The 16,840-nt window shown below is 34.9% G+C and overlaps 1 protein-coding gene across 1 annotated transcript in view; it reads right to left on the bottom strand.

Annotated features, from left to right (window-relative positions):
- C7 (complement C7) overlaps positions 1 to 16,505 on the bottom strand; it is a 60,521-nt gene extending 44,016 nt beyond the window's left edge. Inside the window, exons 1-6 of the mRNA XM_012541419.3 lie at positions 16,247 to 16,505; positions 13,919 to 13,971; positions 13,684 to 13,759; positions 6,535 to 6,676; positions 4,996 to 5,140; positions 3,666 to 3,804 (exon numbers count right to left, since the gene is read on the bottom strand). Of these exons, the coding sequence (XP_012396873.1) occupies positions 3,666 to 3,804; positions 4,996 to 5,140; positions 6,535 to 6,676; positions 13,684 to 13,759; positions 13,919 to 13,971; positions 16,247 to 16,252 (561 nt within the window). The 5' untranslated portion in view covers positions 16,253 to 16,505. The remainder of the gene's footprint in view (positions 1 to 3,665; positions 3,805 to 4,995; positions 5,141 to 6,534; positions 6,677 to 13,683; positions 13,760 to 13,918; positions 13,972 to 16,246) is intronic.
- Positions 16,506 to 16,840: the final 335 nt, after the last annotated feature.

The following is a 16,840-nucleotide window of genomic DNA, read 5'->3' as shown; positions in this document are numbered from 1 at the left end:
AGAAATAAAATATTGGTTTTGGAGGAGAGATGGTGAAACTAGTCTCTTTCCTCTCAATAGAAGCATGGGATACTGACTGCTGCATATACAATTAAACAAACTGGCTCAGCTAATTGGCTTTATTTTTATGATTTCAATACAAAAAGTAGAGATCTATAGGAGGTATGGTGATCACAAAATTGTCAGAGAGTAAAAAAACCTAGAAAAGATTAATAAAATAATTTAAAATAAAAATAAACAAAAGTATGAGTATGAATGTCACTCATAAAGTAATTAAATTATATTAAAGTAGGTATCTATAATCAATAGACTATAACAATAGTCAATCACTATAGATTGACTATAAATGATCAATAGATTTGAAAACTAGATTTTCTATAAATAAACCACAATAGTCATGATCTACCTACACTGATATAATTAAGCAATTTTCTTTTAAAATCTACATATACATATACATATACATTCCAAAAAGCAGCTAGGACATACTGGATTGAAAACTGGCCTAAGAGTCATTAAGACCTGAATTCAATTCCTGCATTAGACACCTACTAACAATAAGACCAGTTCCAATTTACTTACTCTCAGTGCCCCCAAGTATCTCTCTAAGATTATAAAACAAAACATTTGGTAGACGGTGTTTGCTTACTAGTAGAGGTTTTTTATTCCAATGGAATTATAAGTCTAGACCCCAAAAAAAATGTATTAACTACTTATAGAGATATTTACCTCTCTACTATGCTCTGGATTCTCAATTGATGCATTGTGATTATCTAGATTTTTCTTTGCTTCCTATTACATCTACATAGGCAGATCTGATTCTGATACCCATATTGCTTACTGACTCACCATCCTACTATGGTTTTAAGTGAATATAGAGTGATAGAGTACCTTGAATCTGGTGATTGTTTTATCTCAGGGATCCACTCTGTAAATCTATTCTCTCAAAAAAGTGAATAAATGTGACAGTTATTCTAAGGATTTTTCTCAGGACCAATGGAAACTGAGTTACATTTTCCTGAACTTTCCCTAGCTCAGGGAAGTGATTCAGTTTGGATTTCAAAGAGTTCTTCCAACTATTCAACTCACTTTTCCCCAGGCTAGGACTGTCAGATTATTCCCTTTCACTATTTTACCACAAGTAGAATTTCTTCTCACTTCTATCAAAACTCTTTAAATTCAGTGACTTGAAAGTCGTTTTAGATACCAATCCAAAAACCTTGCCATACTGTGGGAAACAGAAATGAGGCTACATACTGTTACACAATTATTCCTCTTCTACAGAGAGCTACTTTCCAAGAGAGTTGAAAATTCTCCTCTTTGTTATTTTTCTTCTTCTTCCAACTTTTCTGAATTTATCAAATAGCATGGGTCATTCTCGAAATATCTCAAGAACATGCTGGGAAGACATACTCCTAGGAGAAGGTGAGAAAAACTCTAATTCTAAACCTATCCTGAAGGCTCTCCTGTGGCCTTTTCTTCTCATAATATTGTCTGCCGAAGTTTCAAAATTTTCAGTGATCAAATAACAATTATATAATTTCCCAGCATGAGAGGAAGAGCTGAAAAACACAGAATCACACAATGTATGAGTTGTAAGCTCCCTCTGAAACCAAGTCAATAAGCAAATATTTATTAAGCACCTAACTATGTGCTAATATATTCTAAGTGCTGAGGATGCCAAAAAAAGTCAAAAATATGAGCATTACTCTTAAGAAGCTCACATTCTAACAGGGGGAACAACATTAAAATATCTGTGTTCACATAAGATACAGGATAAACTGGGGATCATCTCAGAGGGAAAACACAAGATTAAGGAGATCCTGAAAAAAAATTGCAGAAAGTGAAATAGCTGAGACTTGAAGTAAGCCAGGGAAAGTAGGAGATAGAAATGAGGAAGGAATACAGTCTAGACATGGGGGTTGGGGTGGGAGAGAACCAGTGAAAAAAGGCACAGAATTAGAAGGGGTACCTTTTCTGAGGGACAAGGAGGTCGTGTTCCTGTATGACAAGGTACATGGTAAGGAGAAAGGCATGAAAAAATTAGAAAGGTAAGAAGAGGAAGCCAGATTATATCTGATCTGAGAAGGGATGGGAATCATTGAAGTTTATTGACTTGAATTGAGGGGAAGAGGGTGACATGGTCAAATTTGCAGTTAGACATCTGAACAAAAGGTGGCTGTGGGTGAGAAGAGATTTGAGGCAAGTAGACTCACCACCAGGCTTCTATAATAGTCCAAAGCATGAGGTGATGAGTGTCTGCATCAAAATGATAGCAGAATCAGAGAAGACTAGAGGACATAAATGAAAGATGCTACAAAGTAGATTCTACATGAGTTGGCAACATATTAGACACACATACTCTAAATGGCACCTATCATCTTCCACATTTAGTAGTTTTGTACAAGCACTTATCAATCTTTGTGGTAGATTACAGACTTGAAAGAAGTGAGCATTTCTGTTCATGTTCCAACCCTCAGAGAGCCAACAGAGTGCGTTCTATTAATCAATTAGCAATCATTTTTTAAGTGTTCACTATATATCAATCATTGTGCCTGGTGCTGGAATAGGAAAGCAAACAAACCAAATTCACTTCACAGAGTTTAAATTCTGGGGGGAAGGTGAGGAAGTGGGGAACGAGCTTTTATTATTGTTAGTCTGGCTACTAGGTGCCAGACATTGTGCTAAAAGTGCTTTACAAATATCTATCTCATTTGGTCCTCCAAACAACCTTGGGAAGTAGATTCTATTATTATCTCCATTTTACAACTGGTAAAAGTAAGACAGAAAAGTTGCAAGAGAGAAAAAAGAAAAGAATTTCCAGTTCTGTGTGGTCTTCACAATCTTGAAAGATAGGTTTTATCTATTATCACATTTTTATAGATGAGAAATCAAGGCACAAAGAGGTTAAGTGTCTTGTTCAGGATCACACAGTTAATAAGTATCTGAAAAAAAATCTTCTTAACTCCAGGCCCAGAGTTCTAGCCACTATGCCATCAGCTGCCAGACAACATATACCAATTTAAACAAGTACACCTATAAGTAAACAAAGAATGTATACAAAGCTACCACAAGGTAATTTCCTTGCAAGGACAATAGAAGGTGGCAACTCAGAAAACATCCCACATAACAGGTAATTCTTGAGCTGAACCCTGAAGGAACCTAAAGACTTTAAAAGATGAAATTTGAGGAGAGAAAGCATTCTAGTCAGGAGTGATAGATTATGCAAAAGCAGAGGTGGAAAATGGAATGTTATGTATGGAAAACATCAAGCAGCCCACTTTGGCTGGAAGGAAGAATAATGCATAATAACTTTAGAAAGGTAGACCCTAAATATATTAGGTGTCCAAAAAATGTTTACTGAATGAATGAATAACTGAATTCTTTTGAGATAAAATTATATCATGAGGACAATTGTACCATTTTATTCAGTTATTTTTTCAGTTGTGTCTGACTCTGTGACTGAGGCTAGATTTAAACTCAAAAATCTGAGTTTTTCTGACTCCGTGCCTAGGCACTTTGTTCACTATGCCAAACAGCCCTGCCTGAATCATAATGAATTCAACACAGAGAAATCATGTATGAAAGATCCAAGATGGCCAAAGATATAACATGTTTCTTAATGAAGAGAGAGGAAACAGAAGTTCAATTATTAAATCAAATACCTGAAATGTGTAGGAGAGGACATTTGCACTCAGCCGATAATACTCTTTCTGATCACCACTGAATACCTTTCTGCATTGACCACCAAAACTTTTTGTATTGATAACAGTATCCTTAATCTGGCCAGTTAGTACATTAAACCTATAATGAGAGAGGAGAGATATTTTTAAACCAAAATGGCAATAGCTGGAAAATCACAAGTTAGAAAAGTCTTTAAACTCTAAAACTCATTATAACTAAGCATCTGTTCAATTGAGTTCAGAAAGAAAGGACAGAGTGCTAATGCAAACCATTTCTGAAGCATTTTCCACATGTTCATGTTCCAAGTAGTCACTAACGCTAATGTATGGAAAATAAAATAGATTAAGGGCATATTTGTTACACCAGCTGCAGCACAATGGTATCTATGGCAACAGTTTATGTCTACAGCTATATCAATAGCTAAAATTAGCTCAGTTAAAAGACCAACCAATAAGCCACTTTCCACTGTACTACAACTAAGGTGGCTCTTGAGAAGTGATAATTCCCTAAAACCAAATGAAACTAATTATGTCTTGGCAATTTGACTCCCAAAATGAGCCTATTTTAGGACTTCATGTATACCATATTTTAAAAAAAGAAAAGTTGATGTGAGAATCATTGATTACTATCATTTTTATGTGGATCATTTAGCTTTCATGGCTTGTTATAAGTATGGGAAACTATAAGTAGCTTTTAGAATTTCTGTGGAATAGAAAAACTTGAAACTAAATTAGAAGAGTGACTGGGCAAAACACTCACTTTCTGGACTACAGCTTCCCCATCTGTAAAATGAGAGAGTGAAATAAAACAAAGTTGAAGATGCTTCCAGCATCCTATGATTCTAACAGTATAGCTTTTTCCAACTTTTATTTTAAAATTAAAATGTCCCTAGAAAAAAATATCTTGACTGAAGATATCTTAAGGAAGCATTTTTCAATCAGTGTGGCAAAATACATTGTTTTCTTCACTTGCAACTCATATGTTTTCTCATCTCTTTCTGTGTACGTATATGTGTCTGTCTCTCTATTTTGTCTTTTCTAATTTTCCAGTCTGATACCCCAATTTCATCAATGGATGTTCATTTCCTCTTAACCTTCTCTTAGTTATGTTCTTCCCATCATATATACATATCAACAAGGAAAAAGGAAACAAGGTTTGAGCCATCTTTTCTTTTAAGTGGTAACTAAATTTCCATGAGCAATTGATAAGATCAAGAAAAAAAAAACAGTATTTACTTAGACACACAGAACTAATATGGAGAATGGAACCACTGGTGCCAATCGATGGATGTTAGGCAGAACCTGATCTTACCCTGCTCCAGTGTATTCTATATGAGGAGGAGGTCTGTCAACATCACACAAAGGTTTGTCTTCAGGGACCTCACATAGATCTTCATCACTGCCATCTTCACAATCTCGGTCTCTATTACAGACCAATGATTTGCTAAGACACTGACCTAAATGCCGGGAACAAAAGGAACAGAAGAAAAATTGATTGCCCCATTTTCTGAATTATGTCATTTTCTTAACATATGTACTTCACTGGCAGAATAATGTGAATGTAATTCAAGGCCCTCCAGTATCACAGTGAAGGCTAGCAAGCAGTCTTTATTATCTCTCTTTTACATAAGAGAAACTAATGACCCAGAAATTTCACTAACCTGGGGCTGTATAATACAATGAAGGTAAATCCTGAATTCAGAATTCCAGGCTTTTGATGTAGTTTTGTTTTTTTGTTATCCTAAAGTCATGGCACAATGGAAAGAAGCCTGATTTTAGAGTCAGAGGTTTTTCTGACAATTATTATCTATATGATTTTGGGCAAATCACTTAGTCTTTTTTCTGGAGCTCATCTTTCTCTTTTGTAAAAGAGGGAATTGGACTAAAAGGCTTTAATATCAGCCTATGATTCTTTCATCTCCAAATCAACTGTTTTCAAGTATTTAAAGGGCCATTACCTAAGAAAAAAGGGGATTAGATTTGTCCTGTCTGGTCACAGAGGTCAGAACTAGAAGTTAATAAATGGGTGGCAGCTAGTACCATAGATTGAACACTGGACTTAGAACCAAAAATACTCATCTTCCTACGTTCAAATCTAGCCTCTGACACTTCCTAATTATGTGACTCTTGACAAGTCACTTGACCCTTTTTGCCTAAATTCCCTCATCTATAAAATGAACTAGAAAAAGAAATGGCAAACTACTCCAAACTTTGGCATCTTTGCCACAAAAAAAGATTTTAGAAAAAATAAAATAAAGTCATTTTACATGAAAAGTCATACCCAACTGAACAACAAAGCTACTAGTTTGATGTAAGGAACATATAGAATTAACCCTGACATAAAGAATTGTCCAAATGTGATATAGGCTTCCTCAGAAGATAATGAGTTTCCCCTCACTGGAAGTCTCCAAGAAAAAGGGCCATAAATTTAGACCTGGAAGAGACCTTAGACATCATCTAATCCAATAAGAGACTGAGAATGTTTTAAAACCTCACTCTTCCTAGATAATCATGTCATTAATGAAATTGTTTTGATGCATTGGTGAAACCTAATGATGTCACTTCAAAAGATCTCAACCAGTACCACTGCTTTCTCTCTGTTTGCCTTATTGACATTAGAGTTCAGTTCCTCCATAAGAAAAGATTCTTCTATATTTTTATCCTATGCCAATACTTCTTATAAGATATATCATTTTAAACTGCAGGGTCCTTAGAAAGGAGGATGCAAACAATAAGTGAATCAAAATATGTTAGAGTTTGGCTTTCAAAAGGAAATAGTGGTATCCCGTTCCAATATTATAGTTCTCTTAAATTTACTGAACATATTTAAAGATCATGGCAAAGAAGTTACCTGAGGAACACCTGAAAAGTTCTCCACAGCCATCTTCTGCTGGGCACCCCCTTGTGGGCACACATGCTTGTGTTTCAAAAGGATCCCCAACACATGGCTGGCCACCATATTGTCCATAAACTGCTATATGCCGCCTTCGAATCTGAAAATAGAGGAACAGGATGTTTTTAAAATATCTCCCAACATTTCTTTTTTCTGAAGATTAAAACATAAAAGAAATACAGTAAGAGATACAACTGGCCCAGAAGTTGTATCTCAGTCAACAGGCATTTATCAAGTGTTTACTTTGTATTGTCTTGGGCTAGCATGATACAAGGAAGACAATAACAGACCCTGCCTTCTAGGAGTTTCCAGTAATGGAGGGAAGCAACCTGTAAATAACTATCTATCTATCTATATCTATCTATATCTATCTATATCTATATATATTTATATATAGATATAGATAGATATAAAACAAAGCAAATGGGTTAGTAAAGAGCTGTTGATCTTTAAAAAAAGGAAACAATGAAAATAATAATCCCATTGTTATCCTAGTCTTCAGAGGAGATATATAGATTAAAAGGAGCTTTTGGTCAACATTAACTATAGTCTCAGTAGTGAGACCAAAATGTGTCCTCTGTAGGATAAGCTGTGCAATGAGACAAAGAAGCATAAAGGAATACTATTATCAAGAATTAAGACAATGGCCAAGATAAAATGGCATCTTATAAAATGTGTGTTGATAAGGAGGATGAGTACATGAGCATAGATCATAGAAAATAGTTTTGGCTCCAGACCACTGCACCAAAGCAAATATTGTAATCAATATAGTCACACAAATTTTTTGGTTTCCCATTACATATAAAAGTTATGGGATTTTTATACTATTAACTTATAATAGCATTATGTCTAAAAAATGTAAATACCTTAATTTAAAAATACTTTATTGCTAAAAAAAAAAAAAAAAAAAAAAAAAAAGTATTAACCATCAAATGAGACTGTGACAAGTCAATGTTTTGCTGGTAAAGAGCCTTGCCTCAGTATTGATGACTGCTGACTAATCAAGGCAATGGTTGCTAAAGGTTGGAGTATCTGTAGCAATTTCTTAAAATAAGACATATCAGTTAATTTTTCCTTTTATTTGGACACTTACAGGCCAGTATAGGTTATTGATTGGCCTAATTTCAACATTGTTGTATCTCAAGGAATAGGTAATCCCATGTTGAGGAAGAAATATTGTGAACACAGGTCAAAAGAGTAGTTAAAACATATATAACATTTATCAATTAAGTTCTCCATTTTATATGGACACAATTCATTCACTCCAAAACAATTAAAATGGTAACATCAAAGATAATTAATCACAGATTACCATAACAAATATAATAATAATGAAAAAGTTTAAAATATTTTGAGAATTACTAAAGTGTGACCTCTAGAGACACAATGTAAAAAAACACTGTTGGAACAAAAGTGGCTCCAATAGACTTGTTTGATGCAGAATTGCCACAAATCTTTAATTTGTAACAAAAAAAAAAAAAAACAATATCTAGAAAGTGCAATAAAGCAAATCACAATTTAAAAAGGGTTTCTATACAAAAGAGAAGTGAAGGAAGAAAACATAATCAAAAATAAAGTGACAAACAAGAATAAAGTTAATGAGACAAATTTTAAAGACAAAAACAGTAACAAAAATAGTGGTATAAATAGAAAATATGTTAGCAAAAGATGCTAAAACATTAGGTTTAAAATTAAAGGCCTATTAAGCCCATCACTTTTCATCTAAATCTTGATAATAATTGGGCAAAATAGTAGTTAATTCTTGTTAGCAGGATAGCAATGATTAAATGCTTTCTAGAAAAAAAGACAAATTTCTTGTGTCCCTTTTTTCCCAATGGCCAAATAAACTGCACTCCTATAAAGAACATACCATTATTATCTCACTTTTACAGATAAACTGAGACTGAGATAGTTTAAGTGATTGTCCAAGGTCATATAGCTGATTAGTTGCTGAGGCAGGATTTGATCCTGAGAAGGATCAGGGGAGAGGTGACTCCTCTAAGCATTGTGAGGATACAAAAAGAGTAATTACTGTATAATAAGATTGTAAATAATGTCCTATATTCAGATGCTAGAGAAACTAAAATTACTCATGAATGACTGACCTAATCCCCATACAGTTTAGCTGATACAAGGAAGTAAACTCACAAGATTAGTATTAGAGTTTAGAAGGAGCCTCAGAGCCATCTAACTGAACCCTCTCATTTTACAGGGAAGAAATTAATGCTGAGGAAGATTAAATGACTGGTCTGAGGTAAAACAGATTGTAAACATTAATAAGACCTGAACCCATATTCTCCAACTCCAGATACAGTATCCTTTTCACTATACCATGTTGCCTACTTAAGGGAAGAGGAAGGCAATAAGAATAATGTGTGCCAGGCTAGTTGATTTCTTCCTCTAATTGTTTTAGTATCTTTAAATAGGATTTACAATTTCACTGGTGTAAGGAATTCTTAAGGAAGGAGTATTTAGCACCCTATGTTATTATGCCTGAGGCAATTCTGGTTTTATTTCTGTTATTTCTGATAGGGTTGCATTCTTCTTCTGGTTTTGTTGTTGTTGTTGTTGTTGTTGTTGTTGTTATTTTTGTTGTTTTGCTTTTGCTTCTAATCCATAATGTGTTCTCATCATGTCAGAACTTTTATTTATTCATTTCTTTGAATAGCTTGTTTTTCCCTCCTGAAGCCAATTTTTTTTAGGGCTTCTAGTAGTTCTGCTTCTTTTTGGCATTTCTATTGCTATTTTTGATAGGAATATTGAAGATCAAGGCTCCCTCAGAATCTCTCTCTTTCCATCTTCCTGAGAAATAATTACATTCTTTTTTCAAATGAGTAACAAGTAGCTTACTAATAGCAAGGGTTTATGCTTTTGCCACACCTTATACTGATGCTGGTAATATCTCAAATTTTGGTACCTATGGGGAGGAATGGCTAAGTAATGTATACATGACTGGTAAGGGAAAAAGACAATTCAATGTGTTTTTGGTATACTTGACAACATGGAAGGATAATTTTTTTCTTTTTTGAGCTTTTTTGTGTAATATCTACCTCTTGACATAGACAATAGTTCACTTTATTTCTTATGTCACCTTCTCACTCCTTTATTATTCATTTTCCTATGTTTCTTTCTCAGGAATATGTTTTTGTAATGAAATTCATTCTCATCTCTTCCCTTCATTTTTACTTTTCTTTAGCTTTGTATTCTTTATGCCAAAAGTTCAACTCTGTGCTATCCTCTTGATTGCAGCCTTCCTCTGAGCCTGGAATCAGGAAAATTTGGGTTCAAATGTAGCAGTAGATACTTAGTGATTATGTAATCTCAAATTACTTAATCATTGTTGTTCTCAATTTCCTCATCTGTAAAACGAGAATAATAATAGCATCTCCTATTACATACAAATATAATATTTGTAAAGTACCATGACTAGCACATGGTAGATGCTTAATAAATATCTGTTCCTTTCCTTCCTTTAATTCCCTTGCCCATTTTCCTCTTGTCAATCTTACCCTATCAAACCTCAGCTTTCAATTATCCTATTCATGTGCTCCTAAATAAAGGGAGAAAGGGGGCAACTAGGTGGCACAGTGGATAGAGCACCAGCCTTGAAGTCAGGAGGACCTGAGTTCAAATTTGGCCTCAGACACTTAACACTTCCTGGCTGTGTGATCCTAGGCATGTCATTTAACCCCAATTGGCTTAGCAAAAAAAGGGGGAAGGTAGGGGATTCCAGATTAGTCTTGATTGGGTCAAGGAAATCCTTTTGTACCTTCTTAACAGATTCACTATCCCACTCACCACAGTGGCTTTTACAAACCTATTCATCCCTCTTCAAACCTTTCATGACTCCTCCCCACCCAGGGGATCAAGTAAGAGACTTGTCTCATATTTCACTGAAAAAAAAATGAGGCCATTGATAGAATTCTTCCTCATCTCACACCACTAAGATGCCATCTGCTATTTCCTCCTTCACTTCTGTTTTACATGAAAAGGCATCCCTTCTCCTTGCCTGTAAATTCCATTCCATACTATCTTCTCCAAAAGCTTTCATCGACTCTCCTTATATTTTTCCTCATTTTGTGGCTTAACTCCTTGAGAAGATCTTCTAGAATAGATGTCTCCACTTCCTTTCCTCTTTCTCATATTAACTTTTTTCAGCCTGACTTCTAACTTCATCATTCAATTGAAATTGTTCTCTCCAGAACTGACTTAATTGCCAAATCTAACGCCTTTCCTCAATTCTTCTTGACCTCTCTGCAGCTATTAACATTGCCAATCATCTTCTTCTCCTTTATACTCTCTTATCTTTGGGTTTTCAGAATTCCACTCTCTTCTTCTTCTTCTATCTATTGAACCACTACTTTTCTGTTTCCTTTGCTAAATCTCGATCCAGGTCATTCACATTGTGAGTGTCCAAAAAGGCTCTATCTCGGCCACCCTTCTCTTCTTTCTCTATATTATTTCACTTCTTATCAGTTACCATGGATTCAATTATCATCTCACATTTACTTAACCCACTCTAAACTCTCTCCTAACTTCCAGTCTTGCATTTCCAACTGCCTATAAAATATCTGACTCATGGCCATCTCAAATATAATCTTCCCCATCATTCAGGCCCAAAAATCTTGGTACTATCATTTTCAAATCCTCAATGGTACTTATCTTACATATCCAATGTGATTCCAGGTCTTCTAATTTCTACTTTGACAACATCTCTTTCTCTTCATTCACTCTTCCACTACTCCAGGCAAGCCCTTGTCACCTTTCACCTAGACTATTACAATAACTTGATAGTTAGTCTCTAGTTTCTTCTCACTATAATCCACTCCACTGAGCTGCCAAAATAATCTTCCTAAGACCCAAGTCTAGCTCCATCACTCCCCCTGACCCTTCATTCAAAAAAATTCAGTAGTTCTCTATTATCTTCAGTATCAGTCATAAAATTTTCCATTTTTCATTCAAATCTCTTTATAACTTGGCCCCCTCTTATCTTTATAGTGTTCTTATACCTTATTCCTCCATCTCCTACTCTAATGCAATATATTCTGCAATCCAAATATACTGGCTTCTTTGTTGTTATTCACACAAGATCCCACATCTCCCAACTCCATGAGTCTCATTAGCAGTCTCCTCCCACACCTAGAACTTTCCCTCCTCATCTATACCTCCTCCTGGCTTCATTCAAATTTCAGTTAAAGTTCCATCTTCTCCAAGAAGGCTTTCTCATCCTCCTTAATGCTGGTGCCTTATCTTTGTTGATTTTCTCCGATTTATCCTGTCTATTTCTTGTTTGTATATAGTTGTCCCTTTATTGTCTTCCCCCTTCGAGTGTGGGATCCTTTAAAGCAGGAGTTCTTGCTTTTCCCCACCCACTCAGAAGTTAGCATAGTTCCTGACATATAATAAATGCTTAATAAATACTTCTTAACTGACCACATGTCAAGATAAATCAGTTTTGGCATTTAAGAATTCTGCTAGGTCCTGATTTTAGTTTTCTTCTCAATCTCTTTTGTGACTATATTTTTTTAATTTTTTAATTTTATTGTCATTGTCCCATGTGTCTCTGTATTTCATTCCCCTGTCTTCATTCAAAGAACCATTGAATTTTAAAGTTAGGAAAGACCTTAGTAGACACCAAAAACAACTCTCTCCTGTGTGTGACTTTAGTTCTACATGTCTAAAAGTTAGACTCTGAAGCCATTTTTCTTGCTCTTTGTACAACACAATCACATAAGTATTAAGTAAATAAATTATGATCATGATTATCATGAATGTAAGTATAATGCTAATGATAATTCTTTAAAAAAATTTTTAAAACAGAACTCAAGCAAAGTGAAATATATTATATACAAAATAATAGCAATGGTCAGGATGATCAGCTGTGAATGATTTTGCTATTCTCAGTAGTACAATCATCCACAACTACTCTGAAGGATTTATGATGAAAAATCCTGTCCAAACTCAGAGAAGGAATTGGATTGTGTCTGAATACCAAATGAAGCTTCTCTTTCTCTACCTTCCTCTCTCTCTTTTTTTAAACTTAATTTTTCTTGAGGGTTTTTATTTTTATTTGGGGTTAGAGATCTGTGGGGTTTTTTTTTCACAACTTGAATTTTGTGGAAATGTTTTACATAACTTCACAAATGATTTTTTAATTGTGGGTGGGGATAAGAGAAAGAACCTACAACTCAAAAATTTTAGAAACAAATGTAAAAAAAAATTTTTTTTCTGTTTTGAATGTAACTGGAGGGGAAATAAATAAACAAAAAAATCAAATAAATGAATGAATGAATGAATGGATAGATAGATAAGTAAATAAATGAAACAAAAAGCATCCCCCAATCTCAAGATGAACTTCACAATATCCTGACAGGATTCTTAAGTCAGGCTTCTTCTCACTGTGAGAATTTAAATGATGATGTAACACATTTCTCAATATTATTTCTAGCCACTGACCCAAGCGCTGATTAAAAAGTCTGGCATCAATTCCCAGAGCTCTCTTCTCTCATCTACATGTATATTAAATTCCTTTTCCAGTTCACTGATAGCAAGAAAACAGGGAAGCTAGTTGGTACGATCAATTCTAAACTGCTTTAGGCATTGGTTATCCAGTTTGTGAAATACTCATCCCCTTTGTTTCACTTCTGACCTTTAGGCTATTTCACTGTTGACAAAAAAAAAAAAAAAAAAAACTGTATCTCTCCACTCAAAAGTAAAAGAGGGAGGGAAAATGTGAAATTCAAATTGGCCAACCATTAGCTTGAGATTTTAATGATCTCCCTATTCCTTAATATTACCAATAATTTTAAAAAGTATTCCATAATCCCCCTTTGCATATTGGCCCCCGCTAAGCTCTGTCTTAAGAAGTCCTTTCAACAGAAATGTAAAGGGAACACACCTCAGTTTCTCTGGACTAGTTATCACCATGTTCAGTTGCCTCTCCTCTGCCTTCAAAATAACATTCATTGTTTGTTTTTTTCCTGAAGAAAAATATTACTCCCAGGCAAGTAAAAACACACAAAGGATTTAAAAAGTTGATAATGCCTGACTTAACTTTCACAAGTGACATTCTATACATGCATAAATAAAAACATGATGAAGTCCTACCTGAGTCTTTGTGCAGCCATCACATTCTGACCAGGAATCATAGGGATGCCAAAGGCAATTAACTGCTTGGAAAGGACTGCCACATATGCAACCATCAATTACAAAATTAATGGAAAGGAAAGAAAAGAACTGTCAAAAATATGAACATCCTTAATGAAAGCATAGACTTTCAGAGCTAAATGGAAACTGAGATCTTCTGGTCCAACTCTTTCTTATCCTATTTCCAAATTCTCACCTGGAAAAAACTTGAAAACTTTCCATCAACACCATTAAAATGAACATGAACACCTGGAAAAGAACAACAGAAAAGAGCTTCATGTTAGCCTCATATTTCATTAATTTGCTATAACCAGCTGAAACGTCCTCCAAAACTAAAACCTCTTTTCCAAAACCATCATGGCAGAGCTCTTTGAAAAATATGCTAGTAATTGTACAATATTTCAGAGTCTTATTCTTTTTGTACAGCAAAATAACGGTTTGGTCACGTATACTTATTGTGTATCTAATTTATATTTTAATATATTAAACATCTACTGGTCATCCTGCCATCTGGGGGAGGGGGTGGGGCGTAAGAGGTGAAAAATTGGAACAAAAGGTTTGGCAATTGTTAATGCTGTAAAGTTACCCATGCATATAACCTGTAAATAAAAGGCTATTAAAAATATATATATATGCTAGCACAACCCAAGCTCTCTCAGGGCCATGTCAGTCTTCTCATTCTAGAATATATGCCATGTCAGTCTTCTAACCCCATTTATGAGTTCTTTTGAGACTCCTATTTTGGGGACAGGTTCAGAGCAACCATATTTCATTTCCCCCCCACCTATACCCCAGCTGTACTTCTAATTGTCAGGATTTTCTGCCTGCATCCTAAGTGTCACATTCTCTTCCTCCTCTTTTGAGCTCATTTTTAAGTGTTCTCTTGTGGGCAGCTAGGTGTTACAGTACATAGAATGCCAGGTCTGAAGTTAGTAAGACTCACCTTCCTCAGTTCAAATTTGACCTCAGACACTTACTAGCTGGATGAGTCTGTCACTATTTGTCTCAGTTCCTCATCTGTAAAATGAACTGGAGAAGGAAATTGCAAACCACTCCAGCATCTTTGCCAAGAGAACCCCAAATGGGATCACGAAGAGCCAGACACATTTGAAATGACTGAACAATATGTATTCTCTTCACTAAATTGTAAACTCCTTGAGGGCAGAGACTGGATTTTTTTTTGTTTGTACTCTATTTGTATTCCTAGTAACTAGTACAATGCCTGGAACATAGTAAAAACAAACAATACATTTTTGTTACTTGCCTATCTACTTCTGGCAGGTACATATTAAGCTAAAGAGGACCAAGGAGATGTCATTATTATCCAAGAACCAGCTCAATAACATCAAAGAGGCTCAATATCAGAGAGTTAGCCAGTATGTGAAGCATATGTGATATATATACATATCACATATATGTGATTATATATATTTATTATATAACATATAATAAGGATAGATAGGTAGATGATAGATATTGGTCATAACAATTCATAAAACTTTCCATAGTGGGAATGGAATTAAGTTCTGCATTAATAAAGGAGTACCTATAAAGATGAAATTTTTGAAGTATAAATCTGAGTCTGATTCATTTCGTTTTCCTAAATATTGTGTTTACTTTCAGTTCCTATTCCAGACATAGATTTGTTGACTCACTCATTTGATTAATCAAAAACCATTATTAGCACTTAATAGGTTCCTGGAACTTCTAGGTAGGAGAAACTTTTCCCCAAAAAATGGTTCTTGCCCTCAAGGACAGTATAGTTTACAGAGAATTCTCTTCAGAGAACTATTTAAATTTATCTGTTTAAATAAATTTGAGTTCAAAATGACTAAATTTATTTTGAACTTAAACATCAAATAAAATGTGCATTTCTGTATACAGTATAATAGATTTCCCATTAAAATGTGAATTTTCATATATCCTGCTTTTCTCCTGAATATATAATTATATTAAAAAATTAAATATATAACTTTCAAAGCTGTTCTACTGCTCTGTGATTCTCTCTGGCCTTCCTTCTATTCTCTTACATGCATATTTCTTTTTTTAAAAATGCCAATGAACTTCTTTTCCTTTTTTTTTTGTAATACCTTATTTCTATTCTCATTTTGCCTCCCATAATCCTTGTAGAAGAAGAAAAAAAAGGAAAAGAAGTTTCTGTAATGAACAGATATAGTCAAGCAAAATAAATTTTCACACAAATCATGCTCATTCTGCATTGTGTCCCTCACCACTGAGCAGTAGGTGGGTTGCATATTTCTTCATCAGCTCTGTGGAATCATTGTGAATCAGTGACTTGATCAAAGTTCTTAAATTTTTTAAAGCATGATTTTTAAAGCTTTGTAATAGTCACCAGCCCATGTTTCTTTCCTCTGTTTTTTCATAGACTCTAAGAGTTAAAAGTGGCTCCAGAAATCATCTAATCCAACCCACAGCTAGGGTTTTGCCTTTTCTGTTTTCTCAGTAAATAGTTTCCCTTTAGGGATGATTTCATTGGCACAAATCAAAGGTGTGCATATCTTACCTTCATGTCTGGAAAAAAACATTCACAGTCTCTGCAGAGAAGGAATGAAATTTATCTCCTGGGAGAGACAAGTTGGGGCTACTCAAGAGCTGGAAAGAGTCAGTCAGTCTGCCTCCTTCTCTGTCTCTGCCTAGCTGTTGTTTTACTTAGCACTCACTCACATATAAAGTGAGTGATCCTGAGGACTTTAACTCTTAACCCATCTGGATTCTCCAGAGACACAAACAGTCTGCCCTCGAACTGATCCCATGTCTTAAAGCCAGATACATCTTATCCTTTAAACAATTCTTGACTGCAGCCAGCTGGGGCTGCCTGGAACTGTTATTCTGAGAAATGGTATTTGTCGATCAGGAAGGGCAGAAAGTGTTCCCAGTTCATGCACATTTAAGTGCTTTCCAAGAGAGGAAATGTCATGTAAGCCAAGGAATGAGTCTCATCTCCCTTTCATGGAGGAAAGCTGCTAAATGGCATATGTGTTGGGGGAAGGGTTTAAAGGATATTATAACATCAGAGTTTGGTATTAAACCCTGTAAAAGACAAGGGATAAGGTGGAGTTTCAAATATGGCTCTCTCTCCAAAATATAAAGGAATTTA

This window comes from Sarcophilus harrisii, chromosome 1 (assembly GCF_902635505.1).
Source record: "Sarcophilus harrisii chromosome 1, mSarHar1.11, whole genome shotgun sequence".
NCBI classification, from domain to species: domain Eukaryota; kingdom Metazoa; phylum Chordata; class Mammalia; order Dasyuromorphia; family Dasyuridae; genus Sarcophilus; species Sarcophilus harrisii.
Note: the sequence above shows the minus strand (reverse complement) of the source record. Positions and strands in the feature narration are given on the sequence as shown.